This window comes from Pelecanus crispus, chromosome 3 (genome assembly GCF_030463565.1).
Source record: "Pelecanus crispus isolate bPelCri1 chromosome 3, bPelCri1.pri, whole genome shotgun sequence".
Lineage (NCBI taxonomy): Eukaryota > Metazoa > Chordata > Aves > Pelecaniformes > Pelecanidae > Pelecanus > Pelecanus crispus.
The window spans coordinates 31,905,282-31,919,338 of NC_134645.1; the positions used below are offsets into that span (position 1 = coordinate 31,905,282).

General features: G+C 44.9%; 1 protein-coding gene and 1 long non-coding RNA gene across 3 annotated transcripts in view; one reads left to right on the forward strand and one right to left on the reverse strand.

Moving 5' to 3' along the window:
* Positions 1–3,226: 3,226 nt before the first annotated feature.
* On the reverse strand, positions 3,227–8,386 carry LOC142593298 (uncharacterized). Its single transcript, XR_012830956.1, has 3 exons — positions 8,033–8,386; positions 7,301–7,438; positions 3,227–3,638 (listed from the first exon to the last, which is right to left on the reverse strand). It is a non-coding gene; the product is annotated as an uncharacterized LOC142593298 (long non-coding RNA).
* Positions 8,387–9,755: 1,369 nt separating this feature from the next.
* WDR26 (WD repeat domain 26) overlaps positions 9,756–14,057 on the forward strand; it is a 30,246-nt gene continuing 25,944 nt past the window's right edge. Inside the window, exons 1-3 of one of the 2 annotated variants that reach the window (XM_075706797.1) lie at positions 9,756–10,120; positions 11,743–11,842; positions 11,991–12,047. In XM_075706797.1, the coding sequence (XP_075562912.1) occupies positions 9,756–10,120; positions 11,743–11,842; positions 11,991–12,047 (522 nt within the window). Of the gene's footprint in view, positions 10,121–11,460; positions 11,494–11,742; positions 11,843–11,990; positions 12,048–14,057 lie in introns of those variants that run through there. The other variant, XM_075706798.1, reaches the window with a different exon arrangement.

Here is a 14,057-nt window from a genome sequence, read left to right on the forward strand (position 1 = left end):
AATTCTATTGATACAAACCTAGCTTATTCTAGTACATCCTCCTTATCTATTCTACTCTAGGATACAATGTCCCATGAATTCCCTTTTGTCTAATCTTACAGCAAGCTCTAAGGCCATCTACCCATAAAGTATATGAAACATCCCAAGTTTGGCTATATTGTTTCACAGGAGGGGAAACATTTGCTTTTCTCAAGCTTGGTATCAATACCTCCTTTTCTTCTGAGGATTGACAGCAAGCTTCAATCCTCATCATATCAATTTTCTGTATTTCCAACAAAGGTTGGAACAACAGTTACAACATGGTATTATTGTACAAACAATTATACCTACAACAGTAATAAAAATTATTAGTAAAAATAACTTCTTTAGCCAGGACTAATCAGGCAACCATGAGGTTAACTTATGCCAGATTTCTTCAAACCCTAAGGATGTATCATCCTTCCATATTTGTTCAACTATTTTAATTTGCTGTTTCATAATTCCCAAGTCTACATTTATTCGTCCAGTTTCATCAATATGTGTGCAACAACTAGAGTTGACAACTGCACGTACTCCGCCCTGGGAAGCTAATATCATGTCTAAGACCATTTTATTTTGGATACTTATTCTTGATAATCCTGTAACTTCTCTTTGTAAAGCTTCTATTGCATCTGAAGTAGAATTTCTGATCTTTTCCATAACTGCTGATACATTTACTATGGCTTTTCCAGTTCACTGACACCGAACCATGGAATAAACCATCTGGCAAATGAATGGGAGGCTGTGGGACGGATTAATAATGGATTGGACCAGTAATTACTGGGTATCTCTCTTCTGCTCCGTCCCATAGGTGTTCTTGGCCACCCTATCCCTCTACGTTCAGTCATCACCTTAATTCTGGGAAGTATTGCTCCTAATGCACAAGAACCTGACCACCAAGGAGGCAAGGCTTTACAAGCCTTATTTCCACATAACCAGTACCATCCTGCTCCTTTGGGTACTTCCCAGTATTTTCCTTGGTATTATTCTTGTCCCTTCCTAAACTGTAATTGCATATACAAATCGCATCGTGAGTAATTTCCTACCGAGGAGTTTTCAGGGGTAATCAAGTTACTATCTGTAATACATCTAAACTTCTCTTGTAATTTAGGGGTCTCAATCTCCCAGACTTGGGGGTCTATGCCATAATTCTTAAAATGAGTGTCTGGTTCATCCCATAGTTTGTCCCAAGTAGTATTAAAAGGGATTAGAAGACCTATTGTTGTAGCATGTGCCATAGCACTATGTCCTGGAAACCTGGAACAAATCCAGCAATCACTTGCATTAATCGCAGAGGCAACTTTCACTACTAACTGTACATGAACATTTTCCTCCCACAAAGTTTCTAATTCTGGCTCTACACTTCCTGAAATCATGAAATCCTCAGCACAAGAAGGACATGGACCTGTTGGAGCGGGTCCAGAAGAGGGCCACAAAAATCAGAGGGCTGGAGCACCTCTCCTATGAGGACAGGCTGAGAGAGTTGGGGTTGTTCGGCCTGCAGAAGAGAAGGCTGCAAGGAGACCTCACTGCGGCCTTCCAGTACTTAAAGGGGGCCTACAGGAAGGATGGGGAGAATCTTTTTAGCAAGGCCTGTTGTGACAGAACAAGGAATAATGGATTTAAACTGAAGAAGAATAGATTTAGACTAGATATAAGAAAGAAATTTTTTACAATGAGGGTGGTCAAGCACTGGAACAGGTTGCCCAGAGAGGTAGTGGAGGCCCCATCCCTGGAAACATTCAAGGTCAGGCTGGATGGGGCTCTGAGCAACCTGATCTGGTTAAAGCTGTCCCTGCTCCCTGCAGGGGGGTTGGGCTAGATGGCCTCTAAAGGTCCCTTCCAACCCAAAGCATTCTATGAATCTATGCTTAGCATATACATTACAATTACTACCATCGCCTTAACATGAGTCTTAAAGGGGCTGTCTCTTCGGAAGTCCATGGCTTCGGCATCTTCTTGATCTGGGAATAATGAACCCATGGTCCTTTTCCTTGCAGTTTGGCTGCTGTATGTGTGGTTAACAAAACCTGAAATGGTCTCTTCCACTTCTCTTGTAGTGGTTCAGAGGTCCAGGACTTGACATACACCCAGTCTCCAGCTTGGAAAGGATGTGCTGGGGAATCAAGACTTAGAGATTTATTTAAGACTATATACTTCTTCAGTTTATACAACACTCTCCCGAGGGCCATCAAATAATTTTTCATATCACTTTCCCCTTGTATTCCAATCTCTCCTGGTAATCCAGGTGTCTGATATGGTTGCCTGTACATTAACTCGTACAGGCTAAAATGTTGTCTGCCTCGAGGTTGGACTCTAATTCTTAGCAAGGCTAAAGGTAAAGCCTGAGTCCAATTCATCAAGGTTTCTTGACATATCTTGCTTAACTGAGTTTTAAGAGTATGATTCATTCCTTGTACTTTACCACTAGACTGACGTCTATAGGGGGTATGCAGATCCCAGCTAATACCTAACATTCTACGTATTTCAGTAACTACTTTAGCTATAAAATGTGGACCTCTATCCAATGACATTCCGAGAGGTATTCCAAATATTGGAATTATTTCTTTCAACAATATTTTTATGACATATCTTGCTTTGTTGGGGTGACATGGAAAGGCCTCAGGCCAACCTGTATACGTATCCACCAGGACCAATAAATATTTTAGCCCTCCTTTTCTTGGCAATTCAGTAAAATCTATTTGCCAATATTCTCCCAGTGCCTGTCCTTCAGTAGTTTTTCCAAACTGAACCTTATTCTGCGTTTTTGGATTATTCCTACAACATATTTCACATCTTTCTGTAAATGATCTAATGATTTCTACCATATTCCTACTAATAACTGATTTTTGTAAATGTTTTAATATATTTCCTGTTCCGCAGTGCACAGCATTGTGTTCCTCCTTTTCTAGAGTACTCGTAATGGAATAGGGTACTACTACTAGGCCTGAGGATGTAACTGCCCACCTGTTTTCTCATTTTTCTGCTTTCAAGATTTCAATCAATTTTAAGTCTTGCTTGTCATAGACAGGGTTCTCCTGAAGGAAAATTTTCCTCTCTGGTACTATAGCTAGCATTTCTTCTTCTAAGCCTTCTTCTGCAGCCTGCTTTGCAGCCAAATTGCCCATTTCATTTCCCTTTTCCTGAGTGGTTCGTCCTGATTGGTGGGCTTTGCAATGCATGATAGCTACAGCAACAGGAGCTTTTATACTTTCCAGTAAACTCAAAATTTCTTCTTTATATTTTATCTCTGTCCGTTGTGCAGATAGTAATCCTCTTTCTTTCCAGATAGCTCCATGCATATGCACTACTACAAAGGCATATTTTGAGTCAGTCCAAATATATACATGTTTGCCTTCGCTCAATTGTAAAGCTCAGGTAAGAGCAATTAATTCAGCCTTTTGGGCCGATGTTTTGATAGGTGGGGCCTGTGCTTCTACCACTGTGTTGACAGTAGTGACTGCATATCCTGATACTCGCTATCCCTGCTTCACAAAGCTACTACGATCCGTGTACAATTCCCAGTCCAGATTCTGCAAGAGTATGTCCTTCAAATCGGGCCTACTTGAGTAAACCTCTTCAATGGTCTGCAAGCAATTGTGTTCTGGCCTGCCTTCTTCCTGTCGAACCAAGAGGAACATAGCAGGATTAATTACAGCAGTGGTCTTTAAGATTACATCATCTGGTTCCATTAGTACCACTTGGTATTTTAGGATTCTACTAGGAGACAACCAATGTTCGCCTTTCTGATTCAGTACTGTAATCACCATGTGTGGAACATAAACAGTTATTTTCTGTCCCATAGTAAGCTTCCGTGCCTCTTGTATTAATAATACTGTTGCAGCTACTGCTCTCAGACACCCAGGCCATCCCTGGCTTACTGTATCCAATTGTTTAGAAAAATATGCCACTGCTTGCTTATATTCTCCCAAGTGCTGAGTCAAAACACTGAGAGCCACGGCTTGTCTTTCATGAGTGAATAGTTCAAAAGGCTTCTCTAAATTAGGCAGTCCTAGGGCTGGAGCTTTCATCAAGGCTCTTTTAAGTTGAGTGTGTGCATTTCGACTGTTACTGGTCCATTGTAGGGGGCCTTTAGATGATTTCAGTAATTCGTACAAGGGCTTCACCATTAGTCCATAATTAACAATCCATAAGCGACACCATCCCACCATCCCTAAAAAGCTTCTCAGTTCATGGACATTCCGAGGTTCTGGAAGTTGGCAAATAGCTTCTCTCCTTTCATTACTTAACTGTCTTTGTCCTTTCAGGATTTCAAACCCAAATATGTTATGGTTTCTTGTGCAATTTGAGCTTTTTCTTTTGATACTCGATAACCAGTAAGTCCAATGAAATTTAATAGACTGATTGTCAGCTCCAAACATCCTGAGATTTCCCAGCTAGCAATATATCATCCACATATTGTAGCATTATACCAGTCCTATTGTCTTGTCTCCACAATTCCAATTCCCTTGCTAATTGATTTCCAAAGATTGTCGGACTATTTCTGAATCCTTGCAGTAATACTGTCCAGGTATACTGGGTCTTTTTTCTGATTTCAGGATGTTCCCACTCAAAAGCAAAAAATTCCTGACTGTCAAAATCAAGCGGAATGCAGAAAAAGGCATCTTTTAAATCTAGAACTGTAAGCCACCCATATTCTTTGGTAAGAGCTGTCAGCAGCATATATAGATTTGCTACCACAGGGTGGAGATCCTGGACAATTTGATTAACTGCTCTTAGATCCTGGACTAACCTGTAGGATTTCCCATCAGCTTTCTTAACAGGCAGAATTGGAGTATTATACTTAGATTCACATTCTCTCAATAATCCATACTTTAAAAATTTCTGTATAATAGATATTAGCCCAATTTTAACCTCTAATTTTAAAGGCTATTGCTTCAATCTTACTGGCACTGATCCTGGTTTAAGGTCTGTCCTTACAGGTTCAGCTCTCTCTGATCTCCCTGGTACCTCTTCCGCCCAGACAATGGGAATTACTGCATTCTCGATTACAGTCAGGATTTTCTTTTCTGTCCATTCTGTTTCCTGCAATAATAATATTGAAGCTTGGACAAATTTAGATTCAGGCACTATCACTTCCACTTCCCCATTTTTGAACTTTATTTCAGCTTCCAATTTTTCCAATAAATCTCAACCTATTAGGGGTTTCGGCGCACCAGGCAAATACAGGAACTGATGTGTTACCCATTGTTTTCCAATTTTAAACTTAAGGGGTTTAAAGAAGGGCCATGTCTCTGCCTTTCCTGTCGCACCAATAATTCTTACAGTATCATATCCCAATTCGTGTTTCTTTGTATTTAAAACTGAGTAAGTTGCCCCTGTATCAACTAAACATTCTATTTCTGTTTCATTTTCCCCCAGCTTGATTTTAAGCAGAGGCTCTGCTGGAGGAGACTCCTCTGGTCTCCTTCAGCCCCTAGCTTCTACAGCCAGTATAGGTGTATCTGGTTCCTTACTCCTCCACAAACACAGGCACTCACGCTTCCAGTGTCCCTCTTCTCTACAATAAGCGCATTGTTTCTCTCCTATTACGGGTTTCGAGAATCCCCTGCCACCTCCTCTTCCTCGATAGCTGTTTCTAAATTCATCCCTAAACCCTGCTCGAGGACTACGAAATCCTTCTAATACAGTGATCAATTTAGCACTCTCTTTTTCTTTCTGTTGATCCCTGTTTCTATAAACTACCCAAGCCACATCCAACAATTTTCCTAAATCCCTAGCTTCTACTCCCTGCAACTTTTGTAACTTTCTTTGGATATCATCAGCAGACTGTCCAGTAAATAAAGTAGCCAAGTGACTCTTTCTCTCCTCCGATTCCAGATCAAGAGTCATATATTTCCGAGCTGTTTCTTTTAATCTATTTAAAAAGTCAGTCAGAGATTCCTTCCTATCTTGTTTAATTTCATACAACTTTGACCAATTTATCGCCTTTGGCAAGGCATTTCTTATACCGAATAAAATCTTTTTCTGATACTGCGTCAGTAATAATTTATCTCCATTATCATTAGGGTCCCAGTCAGGATCTGCTGAGGGAAAATGGTGTTCTGGTCGCCTGTGCAATGCTCCCGCCGCTACCTGAGCTTCAACCTGAGTTCTCACAGCCTTGTGAATCATTTCCCTTTCAGTGCCATCAAACAATACTTGCATGATAGCCTCAATATCTTTCCAATCTGGGTCTTCAGTTTTAATCATAATTTCAAAAACACTAGCCACCCGATCAGGATTAGCTCTGTAGCTACTGGCAGTTAATTTCCAGTTATTTAAATCTGTGGTCGAAAATGGTACTTTTACCACAACTGGACCATCATTTCCAACTGCCTGCCTCAGTGGTGCTTGTAACACAATCCCCTGCCGCCTGCGAGTTCTCTCTGCCACCAGAGTCGTTCCTACAGCACTTTTCTCAGATTCATCATCTGATTTCTCTATTTCAGAGGGCTCAGATCCCTGTTTCAGAGCCCTCTGTCTCAATCTTAAAGCCACTAACATTTCCACATCCTCCTCCTACTCACTCTAAGTCAACTTTACGCGTCTCTGTCCAATACTACATGGCAAACAACACCTCTTTAAAGTCTTCCCTTTATTCCCCTCTTGCTTATCTTTTTCTAGTGCCAACACCAAAGGATCACTTGGAGCTATATTGATCCCGCACTCCTTTTGCCACTCAGGGTGCTGCCTTAATGTAAAGAACGTATCAGCATACAGCACTTCATCCCGTTTTCCCTCCCTTCTCAGGAACAACATCAATTGTAACTAAGTATTGTAATTTAGAGTACTATTTACTGGCCACTTTTCCCTATCCTCCAACTTATATAGTGGCCACCATTGGTTACAATATTTAATAAAATCATCCTGTTTTGCGACCCCACACAGCGGCCCAGCAATTTGTTTCCACTAACTCAGAACATACCCCAAACGTGATTTCTTTAAAATCCCCCCACCTGTAGATGATCCAGTGCCCATTTCAAACACAAGAAGTAACACAACGAAACCACAATGAAACCACGACAATCAATACCACAAACAAACGAACACTTATAATGAAACCACAATGACAATCAATACCACAAACAAACGAACACTTATAATGACAATAACTGCAGTTTTTCCAAACTTAATCAAACCTAATCAAACCAATGGGGACTCTAACCCCAACCAACGGGGACTCTAACCCCAGCCCAGGTTTTAACCCAATGCTGGGGAGCTTTCGCTGCAACTGACAGGCAGGTATCCAAATTTCCAAAAAGAATGCCTTAATACTTACAAATCAGTGGTCTTCGCTCAGGGGCTTGTCGATCTGGGGATCGTGGTCCTTCCCAAGAATCCCTCGGTGCCAGCTGAAGTCCCATGATCCCAGGAACCACTGAGGCTCAAGAGCTGAGTCCCACCTGGGTCGCCAAAACTGTTACCATAAAAGCCAGTTGCAAAAGCTCTCTAAGACTCATCTTTTGAGTTTTAGAAAGCAGGCATTCTTTATTATGGCACCGGGTGCACGGGGGATACTTCCACCTAACGTGCACACCAGATTACTTCACTACAAAGATTATATACAATTTAAGATATACATATTCATCACATTTCCAAGAAATTATTACCATATTCATGTTATTTCTTGGAACTCATTAACATACATAAATGTCCTTCATGCAGGGCAATACTTATGTTCATTGGTGGTCTTTCACAGTCCTCTGGTGGTCATCGGTAGTCTTCCTCACTGTGTTCACTGGTTGAACTCAGGTTTTTGGGCATGCTCAGCTCATTTTTGGCTTGGTTATACAATTCTATTGATACAAACCTAGCTTATTCTAGTACATCCTCCTTATCTATTCTACTCTAGGATACAATGTCCCATGAATTCCCTTTTGTCTAATCTTACAGCAAGCTCTAAGGCCATCTACCCATAAAGTGTATGAAACATCCCAAGTTTGGCTATATTGTTTCACAGGAGGGGAAACATTTGCTTTTCTCAAGCTTGGTATCAGTATCAATCAAATACCTTCTGAGGCCTCTAAACAGGACCAAGGTGTGGTATATACTGCAACTGGCCAGGCCTCCATGCGGTCTCATCCTCTTCTCTGGTTTCATTCCTTTCATGGATTTTGTCTCTTCACAGACTTCTCCACTGGTCTTGGGTCTGTGGTTTCCCTCAGACTTCTTCAAAGTTGCACTTGAAAGAAAGCACTATTGTCCAAAGTTACCATTTTAATGTAAGTCGGTAACATTCAGTGCTCCTAAAAGCTTCTGAAGGTGAGGATGATGAGATGTTAATCTCAGCTACCATTAAGAAAAAAAAAAAAGTTTTGTTATTTCCCTTTGGGTTTTGGAGAAAAGCTTGAGACTATAAAAAATGAAAATTCCAGGCTCTAAACCAAATAACACACAACATATTATTTCAAGACACTATTTTTAAAGACCGAAATTTCACTCGTCTTGTGACTTTTGACCAGAGACTCGGCTGAGGGATTGAGTTTCCCCTTGATTGCACAGGAGGGAATGGGAGGGTGACACCTCACAGCAGAGACTGGGACCCCCAAAATGCCCAGTGTCTTCTGACAGCCTGCCCTGACAAATGTGCCCCAACTCTCAACATCCCTGGAAGATCTACGGCAAAAACACCATTTTCCCCCCGCTTCCGTGCCAACGCACGCAGCTACTACAAAAGACAAGACCAGTGGCGGGTCTGAACCCTTTCAGTAACCAACCTGGGCAATGACAGGATGCGACTTCATTGAACATTTCTCCTTTTTTTTAAAAAAAAAACCAGATTGCTTCAGGAAATTACCGTAACCTTCCTCCACCCGGTCACCTCCGCCACCTTACGGGGGATGGCGAGTCCCACCAAGAGGCGTCGGGGCAGCGGGCACTTCGCCACATGTCGTGCGCGCCCACCGCGCTCGCCTTCGCACCTCCCCGCTGTCGAGCTCTCACCCCAGGACTGCCAGGCGCGGGCACGCACACAGGACCCCCGGGACCCCCCGGGCAGGACGCCTATGGCCCCCATAGGCGTCGGCGGACCCCTGCCCCGGAGGCCGGGCGGGCGCGGCGCAGGGGCGACCGGCCGCAGCCCGACAGGCCCCGGCGGGGGGTCGGCGGCGACCCCGGGGCCTGCCCCGCCGCCGCCCCCCGGCACCCATAGGGCCCATACCCCACCCCCAGCCCCGGGCGGCGGAAGTGTGTGTAGGGGGCAGTATAGGAATTTCCTGTGACGTCCCGGCCCGGACTCCATTAGGCTGCAGCTGGGCTGAGAGGAGACAAACCCAGCGGGCAGCGAGCGGAGCGGGCCGGGCGCCTGGGGCTGCCGGGCGGGGGCTCAGGGCAGCGGCGGCCGCCATCGCCAGAGGGAGCCCCGAGCGGGCGGCGGCGCTGCCTCCGGGACCCCCGGGGGGCACAGGGCCCCGCTCCGCCTCCCCTCACCCCCACCGCCCCCCGCCTCCCCCTCCTCGCCCCCCCGGCTTCCCACCACGGCCGCTCTCGGCGAGGAAACTCTGGCCTCCGCTTCCTCCTCCTCCGACTCGGACACCGGCGGAGCCTCCCCGCCCCCGCGGAAGAAAGCCCGGGCCTCCCCGGCGGCGGCGGTGGAGGGAGCAGGAGAGCCCGGGGCTTCCGCGGGCAGAGCAGGCCTCACCTCGTCCCAGTCCCCCTCGCTCCCCGCCGGGCTCGCCCCCGCCGCCGCCCCGCTCAGAGGCAGCAGCAGCAGCAGCGGCGTCGGCAGCAGCGCCATGCAGGCCAACGGGGCAGGAGGGGGCCAGCAGCAGCAGCAGCAGCAGCCGCCGCAGGGGCCGGCGGGCCCGGAGCTGGGCTGCCTGGGCGCCCAGAACGGCGAGGCCTCGGCGGGCACGGGCGCCGGCGACCAGCTGGCCCACGCCAACGGGCTGCTGCCCTCGGCCAACAGCGGTGGCGGCAGCCCCGGCGGCCTCAGCGTCAACAACGGGGTGCCCGCCGCCGGGGGCCCCGGCCCGGCCGCCGCGGAGCTGGGGGGTGGCGGCGGCGGCGGCAGCGCCCTGAAGAAGAAGAAGCGGCTCTCGCAGTCCGACGAGGACGTGATCCGGTTGATCGGGCAGCACCTCCACGGCCTGGGCCTCAAGTAAGTGGCCGCGGCCGCGGAGGCGGGGGAGGCCGCGGTGGGCGAGGGGGAGCGCAGCCGGGGTTTCGGGGGGGGGGGGGGCTCCTTCCCTCCCCGCGCCGGCCGGGGCGCCCTGAGCGAAGGGCCTCTGCGGGGCCGGGGGGGGTCCCGCACGCCCCGCCGGCCCCCTCCCCGTCGGCGGGGAGGGGGCGGCAGGGTCCGGCGCGGGGTCGCAGGAGGCCGGTGGTCCCCGCGGAGGATGGGCAGCCCGAAGCGGGGAGCTCGGGCGGGGGGAGAGGAAGGGACCTCTGGAGCGGGGTGGGGGTTGGTGGTAAAAACTGCCCTGTCGCAGCCTGGTAGTCCTCAATGAGGGGAGACCAGTGCCTGGGTGCGAGGCAGAGCGGTGGGGCAGGCCCGCTCGCAAAAAAAAAAAAAAAAAAAAATGGAGCCGGAGATGTGTTTTCCAAGCGTGTGCCGGTCAGCTCGGTGTCTGCGGAGGGACAGGCCGGGAGCTTCCTCTGCCAGGGGTGGCAATATGGAAGTCGAGTTGCACACCGATAAGGGGAGATCAATACAAATGTGTTAGTGGGGGAGAAGTTATCTGGTAAACATAATGGAGTCCGCAGCTGGGCGTGGGGGGGCGGCTTCTTGCAGATGAGCTCCAAGATTTGGCTTGTCAGCTCGGAGGAAGCGAGCACAAACTGAACTGCCACTTAAATAGGCTGGTTTGGTTTCACTCTGAAAACCTTCATCCATGTAAATGGTGAAGGCCTCTGCAGATTTGTGCTGGACACATGTTTTTGATAGTATCTTATCTGTAGACTAGAAACGAGTATGTTGGCTCTTTCTTAAAATCAGAATAGGGAAAATAATTTCCCAGTGGAGTAGGGGAAGTCTGAGAATTTAACCACAATGCTCACTTTGTGAGTAAAGCTAAAGCCAACACATCATAATTTTGGAAGGAGGCTAGAGAAGTCCTGTAAAGTCTTCACGTAGCTACCACTAAAGATGTCTTCAAAACACTGTGGAATGGGTCAATTATAGAGAACTTAGCACATAAAATAAATTGCCTCTGACACAAGAGGCAAGTTTACAGCAGCAGACAACTCGTGACTGTTCATAGACGACACCACAGTAAATAAGCTATTTTTAGTGTAAAAGGGGAAGGGCTACAGGTTCATGAGTTTGTTTATTTTATTTTAAGGACCCAGTGTTTTAATATGTGATGAACAAGAAAAAGTTAGGCCTGTTGCAGATGTAGGAGCTCTCCATGTTCGTTTATGGGCGGGGAGGGAGGGGGCAGGGAGTAGTAGCCAGTAGCTAACAGCTTTCTAGTCTGTATCTTCCTTCATGAAGTTTATCTTCTGTGCAGGGATGGCTGTTTGTGGTGGCTGGTAAGTCACATACTTTATGGTACTTCAGCAAAGCTTTCAAGCTCATTGACAACTTGCTTTAGATATAGGTAGCTGTTTACATGTCTCAGGCAACTGAGATAGTCTTTTTGGACAAACACCTGAATCTGGTCATAGTTTTCTTACTTTTAATAAAGTTACTTTTAAATATGGTTAACTGTTATCATAGCAGGCGGTATATTTGTGAGGGTAAAACTGGTCGGGTTTTTTTACACTGTATCTCTCCTGCAGCCAGACTGTTGATCTTCTCATGCAAGAGTCAGGATGTCGTTTAGAACATCCTTCTGCTACCAAATTCCGCAATCATGTCATGGAAGGAGAATGGGATAAGGTAACGTAGGGCTTATAGGACTGTATTAACCACTGTTTAAATTTATAGTATCTGTGAGAGAATTCAAAATCCACCCTCCTTATATACTTTTTTGTTTGTTTTTTTTGTTTTTGTTTTGTTTTTTTTTTTCTTATGCCGATTTCTGCAGGCTGAGAACGACCTGAATGAACTTAAGGCCTTAGTGCATTCTCCGCATGCAATTGTGGTAAGAGGCACACTTGAACTCCTTTCAGAGCTGTATAGTTGGACTAATTGTAGTGGTGTAATCTTTCTCTATGGAGTTGGTTGTCCACAGTTCTTGTTTTCTTTTTTGTTTACTTTAAGCGGCTTGCATGCTATCTCAAACGTCATACTAATCTGAACTTTTTAATTCTTTTTTAGAATGTGAGATAGGAAGCCCAAAAGTATTGAGGCTAATATTTGGTGTACTGAGTGTTTAAACTTTGTTAAACATACTTAACTGATAAAATATAAATCCTCTAACAGTCCTAAAATAGGTCAGTTTCTGTAGAAACTGCCTGTGTTGTTGAATACTAATTTCAAACTTGAAATACTTGTCACAATCTCTGCGTTTATGTGAGTTAGGTTTTCTTGAGGGAAGAGAAGTTTAGAAATAAAATGCAGTAATACTGATGTGGAGTTGGCACTGTAATAGCACATTACAAGCACATAGAGGCTGCTGTAGACCATGAACAATACTGTTGCCTTTCCAGATGGCATCTAAAGAGCAAATGCGTTTGTATTGCTGTTTGGGATTTTATTTGGAGCTTTTTCTCTTTGGCTTTTTTTTTTTAAGGTGAACCTAGAAACAAAAGGTTGGTAGATCCTGTGACTTGACAATTACAATATGTGTTGTTACAATTTCAGTTACTTTGAGGAAAGTGTTTCTTGGTTTGATTTTTTTCTATCTCGAGATGGAAGTCATTACTTAACTCTTCAAACGGCTTGTTCTGTTGTGTTTAAACGTTTATTTTAATGAAATGAAGTTAGAACAACTACAGTCACTTAGAAAGAACACAGTAGCAAGGCTTTTTGAAGTGTCTGTGACTGTAAACAATGAAGAATCAGCTGATGGCTGCTTAGCTCCACTTCTAGCTGATTCATTTGTTGTCAAGACAATTTCCTGTCTGGTGGGGGAGGGAGAGAAAGAGAGAACAGGAAGTGAAGTAGGAAAACCAGATGTTTAACAAAACATCAGAGGGTACTTGAGAGAAGTTTACATTCTGTTCTATAAATTTGGTCAAAGCTTAGCACCTCTTAATTAGACTAGTAGTTCACTTTCTCTTTTCTCAAAGACTTGATATACATAGAATTTACTGTTCGAATAGTTCAGAATATTGCATGCAGCTTTCAATAGTTTGTGGAGACTGGAAGTATGAAACCACTGTGTGCGAATATAAATAGTCATTTGAAGCAGACTTTTTTCATGTTTCTAACTTCTGAAGTTGTCAAGTTTATCTGTAGTATTAAAGTGTTTTACCTGTGTGGGAGTCAAGAGGTTTAACTGAGTATCAGCATTTTACTTTTTGGAGAACTTAATTTGAGGAAAAAGGGGACATTTTCCTTCTGTTGTTTTGGAGGGCTCTGAAAGCGTGCCTTTCTTTAATGCTGATGTCTAACTGCTTGAATAAAACGTCGTGCAATAACCATTAATAATAATACTTGGTTTAGACTGAACTTTACCTGAACCAAATAGAAACTATTTTCTTTTTAAAGTTGTTCTCCCGTATATAAACTTCATATAATTTAAAACAGATAACAGTATTAAATGTCTTGTGTTGTGTGTGTTAGTAAGACAATACTGATTTGCAAGGATAAGTTGAGCTCATGTGTGCTCTATTGCGTGCGTGCTGTCTTCTCCCTCCCTCCCCGCCCAGCTTTTTTTGTACATGGTTGTGATTGTGGGTGGGTATTAGTATAGTCAGCACCCAGAAAACTAGTGAAAGATCATTACAGGTAAGGAGGGATGCTTTATGCTCTGTAGGTAATCCCAACTGCAACACAGTCAGAGCCAGATGAAGACGATAAATGTCTTGATTAGGGAAAGTCCAAACAAGATGCTGATGCAGGTAACTCTTCAAAAACAGAAAATTAGATTTTGGGTTTCCTGACTTGTGACTCATACTGTATGACTAGATGTTTCAAAAATGTGTGCGTACAAGAAGATTGGGTCTCTAAAAGTTTAGATGACACAGAGTATTTAACAAAGTAGGGG